Source organism: Rhinichthys klamathensis, unplaced genomic scaffold (genome assembly GCF_029890125.1).
Source record: "Rhinichthys klamathensis goyatoka isolate OS25496 unplaced genomic scaffold, OSU_Roscu_1.1 h1tg000487l_1, whole genome shotgun sequence".
NCBI lineage: Eukaryota > Metazoa > Chordata > Actinopteri > Cypriniformes > Leuciscidae > Rhinichthys > Rhinichthys klamathensis.
This window is the reverse complement of record NW_026606974.1, coordinates 509,547-524,183: the sequence shown is the minus strand read 5'-3', so window position 1 is coordinate 524,183 and position 14,637 is coordinate 509,547. Positions and strand designations below refer to the sequence as shown.

The 14,637-nt window shown below is 40.3% G+C and overlaps 1 protein-coding gene across 4 annotated transcripts in view; it reads right to left on the bottom strand.

Moving 5' to 3' along the window:
• The window catches only part of grid2 (glutamate receptor, ionotropic, delta 2), a 493,389-nt gene that overhangs the window by 181,496 nt on the left and 297,256 nt on the right, over window positions 1–14,637 (bottom strand). For all 4 annotated transcript variants that reach the window (XR_008804120.1, XR_008804121.1, XM_056237495.1 and 1 more), the window contains exon 5: window positions 501–554. Coding sequence is in view for 2 of the 4 variants with exons in the window: in XM_056237495.1 (XP_056093470.1) it covers window positions 501–554 (54 nt within the window). In the remaining 2 variants the exon portion in view is untranslated. The remainder of the gene's footprint in view (window positions 1–500; window positions 555–14,637) is intronic.

The window sequence follows — 14,637 nt, the reverse complement described above, 5'->3', positions numbered from 1 at the left end:
ACTGTTGTAATTCAGAACAAGGTGTTTTTGGCCTGGGGAGTGAATTTGTTACAGTACAGTTTCATAATGCACTGAAGTCCATTATTTAAAACTACCAATAGAAAATGATTTGTATGGCCTTTTTATATAAAACCAGAGAGATAAATAGAGGTTACCATAGATATTGACTTTTAAGTTATTGAAATAGCTATAATTCAGGCAGATGGGTTCAAGGTCTATATCTTCATTGTCTTCTCCTTGTCGCAGGATCATTTTGGAAAAATGCTTTATTCGTTAAGGAAAGAGCTGAATTATTTTGGAGCGCTACTAGCTTCTTGCCAAATCTAATTTAAATCATTGTGCTGTAATTTGTCCTTATCTGGCCACCTTCTTCAGGCTCTGAATGAGCCATTGTCCGCCTCTCACTTAGACAAATCGGTATGTAAAGATGCAAATATATTCAAATGTGCTTACAAGAAGAATAAACTGGATTTCTCACAAAATTGTTAGAAGGAACCCACCTCATTTATGATGATCCAGTGACAGTCAAAAGCCACGAGATTGGTTTCCACCACCTAGAGAAAAAGAAACATTTAGCCACTTAGAAACTGAATTATTTGGAAGGGAGTGAACTGTCTCCTCGCTCCAATCATGCATTTCATTTATTATAAAAGTATTGACAGCTACAGGGTTTCCGTTGAACTTTTAATGACTTCTCTTCAAAGGTTTAATAGTGGATAAGGCAAAGGTTTTTGAAACTAATAAACAGAATAAAATTGACATCCATAACAGAGGCATAGTATTACAGCCTGTAATAATATCAGTTTTATATTCTCTGTCTGTCCACATATGTTTCTACACGCTGTTCTTCCCATTGTGTCTCATCTTTGCTTCTCTCTCTCCACACCAACATGACACAAGAACGAAGTACCCTTCACCAATGTTTCTCCTGCCCACTGAACCAGCACCGCATTTCATTAACCATAATCGTTTAGGTGACTAAATGTGGATGTCATAAAACATTTTGGTCATAAACAAAAGGAACAGCAGGAGATTCTGACGGCTGGAACAGCGCTAATAGTGTTTTAATCTTCCACAAACACCTAATAAACTTTATAATTACTAAAGAGACGAGAGGCATAAAAAATGTTCATCAATTGGTAAAAGAAGGCTGTACTTGGTAAACAGAGCTCTGTGGGCTTTATGCTGGGGGTCTTCATCATTAATCGTTAGATAGGAGAGACTGGGGAGGGTTGTAACACATCTGGCTTTTAACTTGTAGGTTTTTTTAACTATGTGACTCAAACTGATATAAAATTCCCATATTTATCTGCGACAAATTAATTCAGAAATAAACTGCTTATCACTAAACCATGTTAATGAGTGCAACAAAGGTGGGTGGTAACACTAATAAAAAAAATCATGCCATTCCTCGCCACCACACTTCACCCTACTTAACTGCACTAAGTGTTTAATTAAAAAAAAAAAATATATATATATATATATTATACACATTTTAATTCAAAACCACATATTAAACAGGAAAAAATAGAAAAAATATATTTGTTTTATGCAATAGGACTTTGTAATGCTTCAGAAAAAAGAAGCAGATTTCGCATTATTAGCTTAGTAACTGATGTTTAAATTACCTATGAAACTCCTTAGATCAGCCTAATATGTTAACAAGAAGCCCTCATCGAGAAAAAAAGTACATCACCACCTCTTGACACTCAAACAGTAGTAGACAAAGTGGCCGCTGTTAGTATTAATGATATGGCCCAATCATGTTGATGTCTGAGGTCATTATAGTAACTCACAAAAAGTGTACGTGACTGTGTATATACAGTCAAAAGTTTGACTCCGAGGCAGATGGTTCAGCTTAATTAAAGCATTTGGCATAACTTCTACTAGACTAAGATGCACCTCTAAGGCTTGTCCTAATGCCAAGAAAAAGTTCAAGGTTGTTACAGAGTGTGCTTAACCCGATCAAATATATCTCTATATTAGACAGTGAAATGCTAAATATTTGCATCCATCCAAGCTGCATCCATGCTGATTTTTTTCTTTGTTGAATATGCAATTAAAGTTGATGTTGCGAGTTGTGTCGTCCATTGCCAAGGAGGAAGGTATTGATTCTGGCACCGAGCTGAAAGTTTGCACAGAGGAGATTGAGATGCTCACACTGAAATCTAGGAAAATCCTTAAGCAAAAGATCTGTCCAAGTTAAACAGAGTCATCTCCTGGGCAAAATCAGGCTCATGAAATTAGCAAATAGACCTACATCTCTGATGTTCCTTAAAGGGATAGTTCACCATTTTCACCCCTTTATTTCTTCCATCAAACACAAAAGGAAAAATGTTAAAGAATGTACTGTGAATGGGAAATTTGGTCTGAAATTATTATTGTTTGGGTGAACGTGATCCTCTCTTCCTCTTTAATACTAGTTACAGAATAAACATGAATGAACATCTGAAGGTATGTTGAAAGATCAATCAGTGTTCCAGCGGCAGAAAGACATCAATAAAACAGCTTGTAAACAATGTAACATAACATTTACCTCAGGCAAATCATTCAGTGTCCACAGCTTCTTAGTTCGCTACAGAAATGAACTCTATCGCTAAATATATGCACTATAATTTAATTAACGTAACGACAGTAAACCACTGTTTAAAAAAACAAAAGCAATTTTATGTTTAGTTTTCTCCCCCCTGCTGTACCAAAGCGTACCGTGACTTCAAAACCGATGTACAAACTGAACAGTCAGTTTTGTGAAACGTTACACCCCCTACAACTTAATTCATTTTCTCTGTTAATTTAAATTTAAGTCTTGATTTATTAACATTGGCCCATGGAAATGGGAACACACTTGATCGAAAAAAGTGCGGGGAAAAGTTTACGCTTTATTAAAAGTGAGGGTGACACGTTTCCCTGCATCCCCAGCGTATTATACGCCCATATGTTATGTTAGATAAAATGGTCCCACTATGTAGTGACATTTAAATTAATCATTTGATACAATGCACTTATTTGTGTACACATGATTTTACGATTTACTTAATTTTAGGACTACATTTTTTTAAAATACCTGCATGTAATTAATCTCTGTAATTACATCTATAATTACTCTGTTGACCAATCCCTTACCCCTTAACCTACCCATACCACGAAACCTTTCCCCAACCTTACCCGTATCCCATCTCAATAGCAGCAAAATTGTTTTGCAATACAACATCAACACAAATGTACAAAGTATAGTACATATTCTTTTAGATAACTTGTGTGAATTTTATCGTTTAGGCGCAAGGAGGCGTGAAAGAGAATTTGTTTTATTATTTGCACGCTGTCTGAGACTCGCAGCTCTGTGCGCACACAAAACTCCTCACACATTGTGCACGAGTTCTCTTCAATGCTTAAAGCTGCAGTCCGTAGCTTTTTTGGGGTTAAAAATTATCCAAAATATATATTTGAGAAAATACATAACCAGCCAGTGTTCAAAACTATCTGCTTGCCTCGATTCAAAACGGTAAGCTTGTAATAATGTTTTTAATTCCAGTGTTACTGGTGGATTTCTGCGGGAGATTCGAGCATGTCTTTGTGTCATTACGTCACATCTGTACACATAAAGAAGGAGTCTTGGCTAGTAGGCAGTGTTGGGAACGTTACTTTAAAAAAGTAATTAGTTATAGTTACTCACTACTTGTTCCAAAAAGTAACTGAGTTAGTAACTGAATTACTCTATAATAAAAGTTACTCGTTACCAGGGAAAGTAACTATTTGCGTTACTGTTTAAAAAAAAGTTGCTATATGTCAAAGAATTTGGATTTTTTTTGTGCAGTTTTCACAAGTCAGTTGAAATGAGTAGAACAGACAGGTGTTTGTAGTAACTTTCGATATTTATTGCACGTCGACAGACAGCAAGAGGTTTATCCTCCACCTCAACTATTATCTTTGTAAGAAAAGTAAACAGTTATACCATATAAAGTGCATTTAACTCTAGCGAATTAAATCAAACTCTCTCAACCTGAGACAACTGGTCAAGTTAACAACCTGTACTTCCAAGTGTTTTGTTCATTTGTGTTTGTGTGCATTTTATTTTGTGATTTCACCGGAATGAATATAGAGTATCCGCAACGGCGATAGATTGAAGCGCGCGTCCGAGTGAAGACTGCGCGCGCCGCGAGCCACAAGAGAACAACTGTATCCATGACACTGATCGCAGCACCACGAGCGCTCAGCTGGATCTCAAAAACAACAGATTTAAGCGCTAGATCTCTTATTTAATAGCAAACTAAATGAATGCTCTGCTAGTTAACTGGATATGTTTTATTTATTTGTATTAGGTATCCGTTCTATGACATTAGTATATTTTTTACTAACCGTATATTTACGTATATTGCGCCGTTGTACCCAGCACTTTCAAACCAAACTGACGCCCATGAATCAACGCATAGTAACGCACCGCATTTAACGTCCAGTAACGTTAACGGCGTTGTAACGACGGAAAAAGTAATTAGTTAGATTTCCCCGTTACTGAAAAAATAACGTCGTTACCTACCGCCGTTCTTTTAAACGGCGTTATTCCTAACACTGCTTGTAGGCTATATTGCGTGTGAGGATGCTGGAGGTGGAGATTTATAGCCTTTTCTCACAGCACTTGATATAATTAAACTTATCAATTTGATGGCGGATCCAGAAAGGTTCAAACGACAATCATCAGTGACAACTGGAGATTCACCCGTTGTAAAATGCAAAAGACTTCGTTCGGACTTCGGAGTGGCTAACTTACAGAAAAAAAGAGACTGCAACCGGACTCATGCGAAAACAAGGATACATATCGGAAGGACATTACATGTAGTCACGCAATGCTGACGTTGTTAACATTAACAATTTGAGAACAACGTATAATTTGCACGGTTTTGCGTGATAAGATAAGCGATTTTTAGATTTAATCAGCGCGATTTACTGCAATGTCAGAACCAGAACAAAAGTGGATGTTACTTACTTGTTCAGATGACATTTTCCGGTGAAAATTATTATGTTGGTCATACTTCCAAAAAGAATAATCTGTGATTCTGAATGCCAGTATCCACATCAGCGCGGTGGCTGACAGCCGCACACTCTCCTCAAACATTGGATTCATCTGGGCTGTGCCGTGTCGAAGTACAACTCACGTAAAGTTGATAATTCCGCAAATGACTGCAATTGCAGATTTCGAACAGAGATGGCGACAAAGAGGAAAAACTGCGGACTCCAGCTTTAAATTGGTAAGGCTTGAAAATGCGTGCAAATGATTAACTTCCGTGACCATGCAGCACTGGTCCGACAGGGACAGTTAAAGTTCCTTCAACTGTCCGAAGCATCTTTCAAGCTGAAAGCCGCACCTGCATCCGCCATGTTCAGCACAGAATGAATGACAGGGTCCCGCTGTAACAACACGCGCTAGGTAAATAAGAGGATGACATCTAGCGGAGAAGACTAGTAATAAAATTAACGTCAATCAGATTTTATGTTCAATGTTTGCAAAAAATACATAGGGAAAAAAGATTGATTCGTGGTTTTTGAGATATCGAATCGACCACATTTTTTTTTTTAAACGATTAATTGAAAAATAAAAAAATTGCCCAGCCCTAATTGATATACATCGATACACTATTGCCAAGAGATAATGGACCTTAATATGTATGGCTTCAGAAGACTTGGAATGTAGCACTTCTATGAGACGTTTTTTCCCCTTTTCTTGAAAGTTTGACAGATACTTTCACAGAAACCGCATTCGCTTTTATTATATGATAAAACAAGGACAAAACATACATTTTTAAGTAAACTATCCATTTAACAACCACAGAGGAGAATAATAAGTCATTGCATTTCAAAGATCAAAACTTGCAACTTGCAAAATGACAGTCTGAATATGAATATCTGGGAATCTGGTCTGACTTGCTGTGGAGCTGCAACGACACCCCTGAATGACAGTTGGTTAAAGTAAAGTCTTACGCCTGCGAGATCAAATCCCGTGATCACTCGGTAACTCCCACTCTTTGGCAGTGCTGTCACCTGTAAATCAACCCTGAGATTTACGGGGAGGCCATACAAATTCGCATCCAGGATGTTGTACCTGAGTTCCCCATTCAGAGAGCTGTCACCTCAGTAAGGTCTCCGCCTGCACTAATGTGAAAACCCACTGAAGAATGAGCAGCTACTGTTAACCACCATCACACATCTCTTTAATTTCCTTCGTATTTATTTCCCTTGCTTTCTAATGAGCCCGAATGGTTGCGGCCTGCCTTTAACAATTCACCCATAAAAAAAAATAAAAAAAAAATAAATTTCTTCAAGGAGAAACATTCAAGCTCTATCCACTTTCAAATACAATCAGTTGTTTAAATTATACGGTGAAAGCAATGTCCTTCAACCAGGTGCTTTCACGGAATGAAGATTATTGTTATTATCTCATATTTTCCACCTGCCTGAGCCCTGGAAGTGGAAGGTGAGATGGTGCATATTCATTAAAGAAAACCAGAAAGAGATGACCAGAATTAGAGGTGAACTTTGACATCTACAAACCGCCCAAATATGCCTCCGCATCACCTCTTTTTACCTCATAAGTGACCCAGCTGATCCAAATTTTAACTTAACTTGAAACTTTGCCAAGAAGTTTTAGTTTCTACGTTGAGACATACTTTTCATATTTCAAATTCCATATTTAATCTTGTGAATGTGTTTTCAGGTGGAATGGATCAAGTAAACAGACAGAATTGTTCCAAATGAAAATGTTAGGATAAAGATGAAATCTAGATAAAAAAAATATTTTCGTGTATGGAACAGATTATGCTTAAACCAGTTTACAGTTTGCTAATGTCTTAAGAAAAATACATTTAATTCAAGGTTACACTTCAGCTTTACCATGACTGGAATAAATTACATTTTAAAGTATATTATAATAGAAAACAGTTATTTTAAATTATAATAATATTTCACAATATTACTGTTTTAGTCTATTTTTGCAACGCTATATAAGAGACTTCTTTCAAAAACATTAAAAAATCTTACCAACCTTTAGGCTTTTTAAGGGTAGTGTATACAGTATTTTCTGAAGCTGCAAGTTGTACTATCATACACAATTTTGCTTCTCAAACTAATTGAAGTAGTTTTAAGAATATTTCATTGTTGTTGTTTTTTAGTGAGCAACAAGACAAATACAATTTTTTTTTTTACATGCAAGTGACCCTTTTAAACTTTAGAAAATATTTTTAAAAGATACAAGTTCTTCCTCATTGTAGTGACCTTATAACTTCTAAACAAAACTTTCCTTCCTGTGCAATTATTATTTCTCATATTTCTATTGATTATGAGATTACTATGCACAGTAAACAAAGAAGAAGAAGAAAAAGAGCAGCCATTTTTTTGTTCTTGGCAAAGTTGACAACACAAGATCTCATAGAAAACCAGTCTGTACCGCTAACCACGAATGCCATATGTGGCAGAAACAAATAGGAGAAAAGGCTCTGGTAGTTTACTGATTAATTCCTCAACATGGCACATTATTCTTCAGAGTGAATTCCAGCATGTTATGTACTTAGCTCACACTTGCTCGAGCATGAGCGCTTTAAATACATCAAAACTGTTATGTGTCACAATTGCCATTTTGCCTTAATGTCAGCCAGCCTCGCTGTGAGCTGGGGCTTTAGTCATGTATAATTCATCCACTGTGTGGAGTCTGTCAGGAGGGTGGCCCATCTCACATCTGTAGTGTGACTTTCCACAGCACACAAAACACTTATCATGCCATCATCTCTGAGGGTGCAGCACAGTGTCTCCTGTAACGGAGGTTTGGATGATGAATGCACACAGCAACACTCAAGACACATACAGAAACACTATAACTTGTTCACGCTTCATTATTATGCCACTTGTGTCTCTGATAACAAAGGGACAGTCTAAATTGGATGTGGGTATGCTGTGAAATCATAATTACATAATCATGGGAAAAAATTAAAGCTGCAGTCCGTAGCTTTTCCTCTTTGTCGCCATCTCTGTTTGAAGTCTGCAATTGCAGTCATTCGCGGAATTATTAATTTTACGTGAGTTGTACATCGGCATCAAACAGCGCGGATGAACACAATGTTGTGAGGAGAGTGCGCGTCGCGGCTGTCGGTCACAGCGCCGGTGTGGATACTGGCATTCAGAATCACACATTCTACTTTTTGGAAGTACGGGATGACCAACAAAAGAATTTTCACCGGAAAATGTCATCTGAACAAGTAAGTAACATTCACTTTTGTTCAGATCAACTACGGGAAAAATGCATTGATTGCACTGCAGTAAATCGCGCTGATTAAATCTAATGATCGCTTATGTCGAACCGTGCAAATTATACTTTGTTCTCAAATTGTTAATGTTAACAACATCAGCTTTGCGTGACTACATTTAATGTGTTTTATGGTTACCTGCAGTTCAGAATTCATATTCTCCATAATAGCTAAACGAGAAAGGCACAACAAAGGAAACTCCATAACTGTGTGAATTAAGCAAACAATTGTGGTACTGCTACACGATTGAACTATTGAAATGTCTTACTTGTCCAGCAGAAAAAAGCGTCTCTTCTTCCGTTTTGAACCCCTTCAAAACAAGGAGTTCGGGCCGCCCCCCCAAAACAATGGTAGGGGAAACACTGAGTTTCAATTTTGATATTTTTAGGTCAAACCGTTCTTGTCTGTCAGTCATATAATGCAGGTCTATGGTAACTTCCTCAAAGAGCATGCACAGAGAAGTCCAAATTAAACATGATTTAATGACTCGTAAATGTAAGTACACATTGATGGCCTAAGACACGAAACAAGCAGTATGTGTGAGAAAACGAACAGTATTTATATCGTTTTTACCTCTTGTAAACACAGCCACGTCCAAGTGATCTGATAGCGCATGCACAGAGCGCCGGCGCTTCGGTCTTTTCCATAGACAGTAAAAGAGGTCTTTTCCGGCAAGCGCCGGAAGTGATCTCTCGCACGTGTACTAGGGCTGGGCGATATGGCCTAAAAAAAAATCCCCTGATTTTTTCACAAAAAATCCGATTTACGATTTAAATCGATTTTGTTTCTCTCCCTACTTAAAATCAATCTGCAGATGACAAAGAAATTGTTCAAAACAAGTTTTAACTTTATTTTGTTTTGATATTCCCTTCTGTGATATTATCTGGATTAAAGTGTAATCAGAAACAACAAGCCAAAAAGACAAGAGGGCAGGCCCTGTCATTGTAAATAGTGTAAATGTAACATAACATAAAATGGGTGGATTGGGGGGATGTGTAAAAAAAAAAAAAACTTGCATCACAATAAGTTTGTGATTGTCAAATTATTTGGTAACTAAACATAATTGTATCAAGTTTATTAACTATAAACACAATGTTTACATGGTACAAAAAGACTGGTATGCTACTATTGCTTAACACAAATTTCAATTCTTGTGATTTTGATTCTGATATTGATTCAATATCAATTCCTCTGGATAAATATTAGGTACAGTAGATACGTTAATGTGTTATGTTAATTGTTCCCCAAAAATAAATCACCTAATGCTGTTGTCACGATGTGGGTTCGTGTCTTGTTCCTGTCTGTCTTGTGTTCCCCCTATTATTGTGTATTTGGTTTAGTCCTTTCTAGTTTTCCCGCTCCTCGTTTGTGTTCATGTTTTCCACCTGTGTTCTTAGTTAATTGCCCAGCTGTGTCTTGTTTCACTCACCCGGTCCTCTGTATTTAAGCCCTGTGTTTTAGTTCAGTCCTGGTGAGTTCTTAAAGTTGTAATGGTTGCTTTTTTCTGTGGTCCTAGTCTGAGTTTCTTTTGTTTGTTTTATTATTAAATGTGCTTGCAATTGGATTCATCTCTCCGCTTCATTCCTGCCTGCTTCGTTACAGAAGAACTCACCAACACTGAATCCAGCAGCATGTTCGCCAGTGTCTCTTCTCCAGCCACCGAGCGGAGGAGAGGCCACTCTTTTGAGGGGACCCGTTTGGTCAAGTTTCGTGGTACACGTGGAGGCCTCAGTAGAGGAGGTGGTCGAGAGGAGCCCCGACACCACTCTCCACGCTGGCCACTCTTCGACCCTGGGTTGGTGATGTCTAGCCCAGGGCCCCATTCACCGCTGGTTCCGTCCAGCCCAGAGCTTCACGTCAGCCACGTCCAGCCAGAGCTTCACGTCAGCCACGTCCAGCCAGAGCTTCACGTCAGCCACGTCCAGCCAGAGCTTCACGTCAGCCACGTCCAGCCAGAGCTTCACGTCAGCCACGTCCAGCCAGAGCTTCACGTCAGCCACGTCCAGCCAGAGACTGCCCAGATCACGTCTGCCCAGCCAGAGACTGTTCACGCCACGCGTGCGCTGCCTGAGCCCACAGTGACCGCAACACTGGCCATTATGGCCACAGCCATGTGGTGTGTGTGGGCTGCGCACACACTTGCGCCAGAGCCCGCTGATCCTGCGCCAGAGCCCGCTGATCCTGCCCCAGAGCCCGCTGATCCTGCGCCAGAGCCCGCTGATCCTGCGCCAGAGCCCGCTGATCCTGCGCCAGAGCCCGCTGATCCTGCGCCAGAGCCCGCTGATCCTGCGCCAGAGCCCGCTGATCCTGCGCCCGCTGATCCTGCGCCAGAGCCCGCTGATCCTGCGCCCGCTGATCCTGCGCCGGTGTCAGTTCCTGTTGATGACCCCATGGCTGCCCCTAAGAAAATTTTGGGGGGGGTGCAGTAGGACCCTGGATGGGACCGTGAAGGCCGCACCGCCATGGCCGCCCGAAGGGTCTACTCCGCCGTGGCCGCCCGAGGGGTCTTCACCGCCGTGGCCGCCCGAGGGGTCTTCACCGCCGCGGCCGCCCGAGGGGGCTTCACCGCCGCGGCCGCCCGAGGGGGCTTCACCGCCGCGGCCGCCCGAGGGGGCTTCACCGCCGCGGCCGCCCGAGGGGTCTTCACCGCCGCGGCCGCCCGAGGGGTCTTCACCGCCGCGGCCGCCCGAGGGGTCTTCACCGCCGCGGCCGCCCGAGGGGTCTTCACCGCCGCGGCCGCCCGAAGGGTCTTCACCGCCCTGGCCGCCCGAAGGGTCTTCACCGCCCTGGCCGCCCGAGGGGTCTTCACCGCCGTGGCCGCCCGAGGGGTCTTCACCGCCGTGGCCGCCCGAGGGGTCTTCACCGCCGTGGCCGCCCGAGGGGTCTTCACCGCCGTGGCCACCCGAGGGGTCTTCACCGCCCTGGCCGCCCGAAGGGTCTTCACCGCCCTGGCCGCCCGAAGGGTCTTCACCGCCCTGGCCGCCCGGAGGGTCTTCTCCACCGTGGCCGCCTGAACTGCCTGCTCCACCCTGGTCGCCTGCACAGCCTGGTCTGCCCACGCTCCATGGCCCAGGTCCACCATGACTATGTCCTGGTCCCGTTCCCCTGTGCGGGCCTGGCCCTCCATCCCTCCCCCGGGACCACCTCCGCGTCACCACCCTCCTGAACTATTTTTTTTTGTTTTGATGGGCGTCGGGAGCCGCCCATAGGGGGGGGGCTATGTCACGATGTGGGTTCGTGTCTTGTTCCTGTCTGTCTTGTGTTCCCCCTATTATTGTGTATTTGGTTTAGTCCTTTCTAGTTTTCCCACTCCTCGTTTGTGTTCATGTTTTCCACCTGTGTTCTTAGTTAATTGCCCAGCTGTGTCTTGTTTCACTCACCCGGTCCTCTGTATTTAAGCCCTGTGTTTTAGTTCAGTCCTGGTGAGTTCTTAAAGTTGTAATGGTTGCTTTTTTCTGTGGTCCTAGTCTGAGTTTCTTTTGTTTGTTTTATTATTAAATGTGCTTGCAATTGGATTCATCTCTCCGCTTCATTCCTGCCTGCTTCGTTACAGCTGTAAACATACAGAGAGCCCTGTGTCAGCTATTATTATTAAAGGTTAAAGGGTTAGTTCACCCAAAAATGAAAATTAAGTCATTAATTACTCACCCCCATGCTGTACCAACCCCGTAAGACCTTTGTTCATCTTCGGAACACAAATGAAGATATTTTTTATTAAATCTGAGAGCTGGATCACTGCTACATAGGCTGCCAAAGGGAATGATACTTGACGGCCCAGAAAGTCATTAAAGAAAATGTTTAAATATTTTATGAGCCTACAGTGGCTCCACTATAAGTTTATCAAGCGACGAGAATACTTTTTGTGCGAAAAAACAACAAAAATAACGACTTTATTCGACTATTCCATTGCTTCCTTGTGGGCCTACATACAAATACAAAATACATACAAATACAAATACAAAATTGTAATTAAAAATAAAATAAAATTTTATTCTAGAGATTTCCAGGACGCATGCGCGAGAACTGACATTCTTCTTCTACTACACACTACACAGCGCGTCTTACAAGCAGAGGAAGACGCGTGCTGTACATAGTAGTAGAAGAAGAATGTCAGTTCTCGCGCATGCGTCCTGGAAATCTCTAGAATAAAATTTTATTTTATTTTTAATTACAATTTTGTATTGTAATTTTTTTATGGCAATGGCAATGGAAGTTATTTTTCTGCAACATGTGGCCAGATTAGTTTTTTCTCCTCAAACTACATGTCCACAATGGTTGTCGTAGTTATAGCACAAACATGTAAGTTCACCATGTGTGAGAGTTTAGCAATGGACGTTTTGCCATTGATTTTTTTTTTTTAATCCCTTTTTTTTGTCTTTTTTTTTTATAAGGGCAGTGTCCATGCAAAACAAATGGCAAAAAAATTTACAAAAAATAAATATTCTGATTTTGATCACGCAGACCAAGAGGCATTAACAAAAGTCGGATTTTAATTTGATTTCAAACCACCTTTTACTCCTGTAATGTAATTTATTGCCAAGTAAAATAGGTTATTCAACAAGAGAAAAAAATTGGCTGGAATGGAGCCAGATCAACTGTAAGTTTGCTAAAAACAATGTCTAAACAGCTGTTTGGCTATTGGTTAACATTATACAGAAGAACAAGAGCAAGTTACATTTTGATGGAATATTATAAAAAATATATATTTTTTGTCTTCAGAATAACATGCACCAATGAATAGTTCACATTAAGGCATCAATGTGCATTAAAAAGTAAATGGGGTCCATTTTGATTTGGTGTTGACTATAATATGACTTTAAAGGGATAGTTCACTTTGAAATAAATTTTTGGTATGTTTTAGCTTACCTCAAGGGCATCCAAGATGTAGGTGTCTTTGTTTCCGCAGTAGTTTCAATTTTGATATTTTTAGGTCAAACCGTTCTTGTCTGTCAGTCATATAATGCAGGCCTATGGTAACTTCCTCAAAGAGCATGCACAGAGAAGTCCAAATTACACATGATTTAATGACTCGTAAATGTAAGTACACATTGATGGCCTAAGACACGAAACGAGCAGTATGTGTGAGAAAACGAACAGTATTTATATCGTTTTTACCTCTTGTAAACACAGCCACGTCCAAGTGATCTGATAGCGCCGGCGCTTCGGTCTTAAATGAAATAAGGAAACAGGTCAGAGGACAATTGTTTCTTGTTTCTGAGGAAAATAGCTTTATCCTTCTCACATCCCCCTTTAGCTTAATTACCCTGAACTGCTTGTATAATTTGGTCCTGATCTCACCGTAAATATGCTGCTGATTTACTGTGGCTATAAACTGGTGCTCTGGCCTCAAGGGCGAGCTAGAGAAAACACGACAAGTTCAGGGTGTCATGACAAAGAGCAACTATCAGAGCTATTGATCACCTGTGTTTTAATAGATTATACTGTATAATCAAGCTTCTGCACTCTTGACAGATCAGCTGAAACAGCAAGCCTGTCTTTGCTGAGTATTGCTTAGTTGAAGTGACAGGATTTCCCATGTTTCTTTGCCCAACCAGTCATCTTTGCAGCTCCTAACATAAAATAATTATAATGTAGTCAAATAATTGCCTCGCAGGCTCATGTGTTGACAGCAGAGGCAAGAAGCTGTAGCGGGCAACATGGAAGTAATTTCTCTCCATTACCATGTTTGATCCACACTGAGCAAAGTGTGGAACAAGTGAAAAGGTAGAAGATAAATTAGATTTTTTTTTTTTTTTTTTACACTGCACACCCACATGGAATTTACAAAAAGGTCAGAGCTGGTTTCTTTTTTATTATATTATTTTTAAATCTGGGTATGTCCTCAAACTAGTAGCTTTTTAGTGTAATGTCATAATTAAAAAATATATATAAAATCTCACCCACACACACACACACACACACACACACACACACTGTAATACAATCAGGTAACGCTTAACACTAAGGTCTCCTTTCTTAACATTAGTTAATGCATGAACTAACATGAACTGTTACAATGAGCAATATACTGTATTCTTACAGCATTTATTACGTTTGGTAATGTTAATAAAAATGCCCATGTTCATGTTAGTTCACAGTGCATTAACAAATGTTAACAGATCCAAATTTTGATCTTAAAAATGTATTACTTAAATGTTGAGATTAACTTTTAAGAATAATAAATGCTGTAGAAGTATTGTTAATTGTTAGTTCATTGAAACTACTGTAGTTAACTATAAACAAATGTCTGTAGAGAAGTGCTTCCTGGACTCAAGTGAATAAGTTTGAGGTGCTCTTTGGATAGAAAAACTGTAGTGAACTAATGGTAACAAATGGAACATTGTAAAGG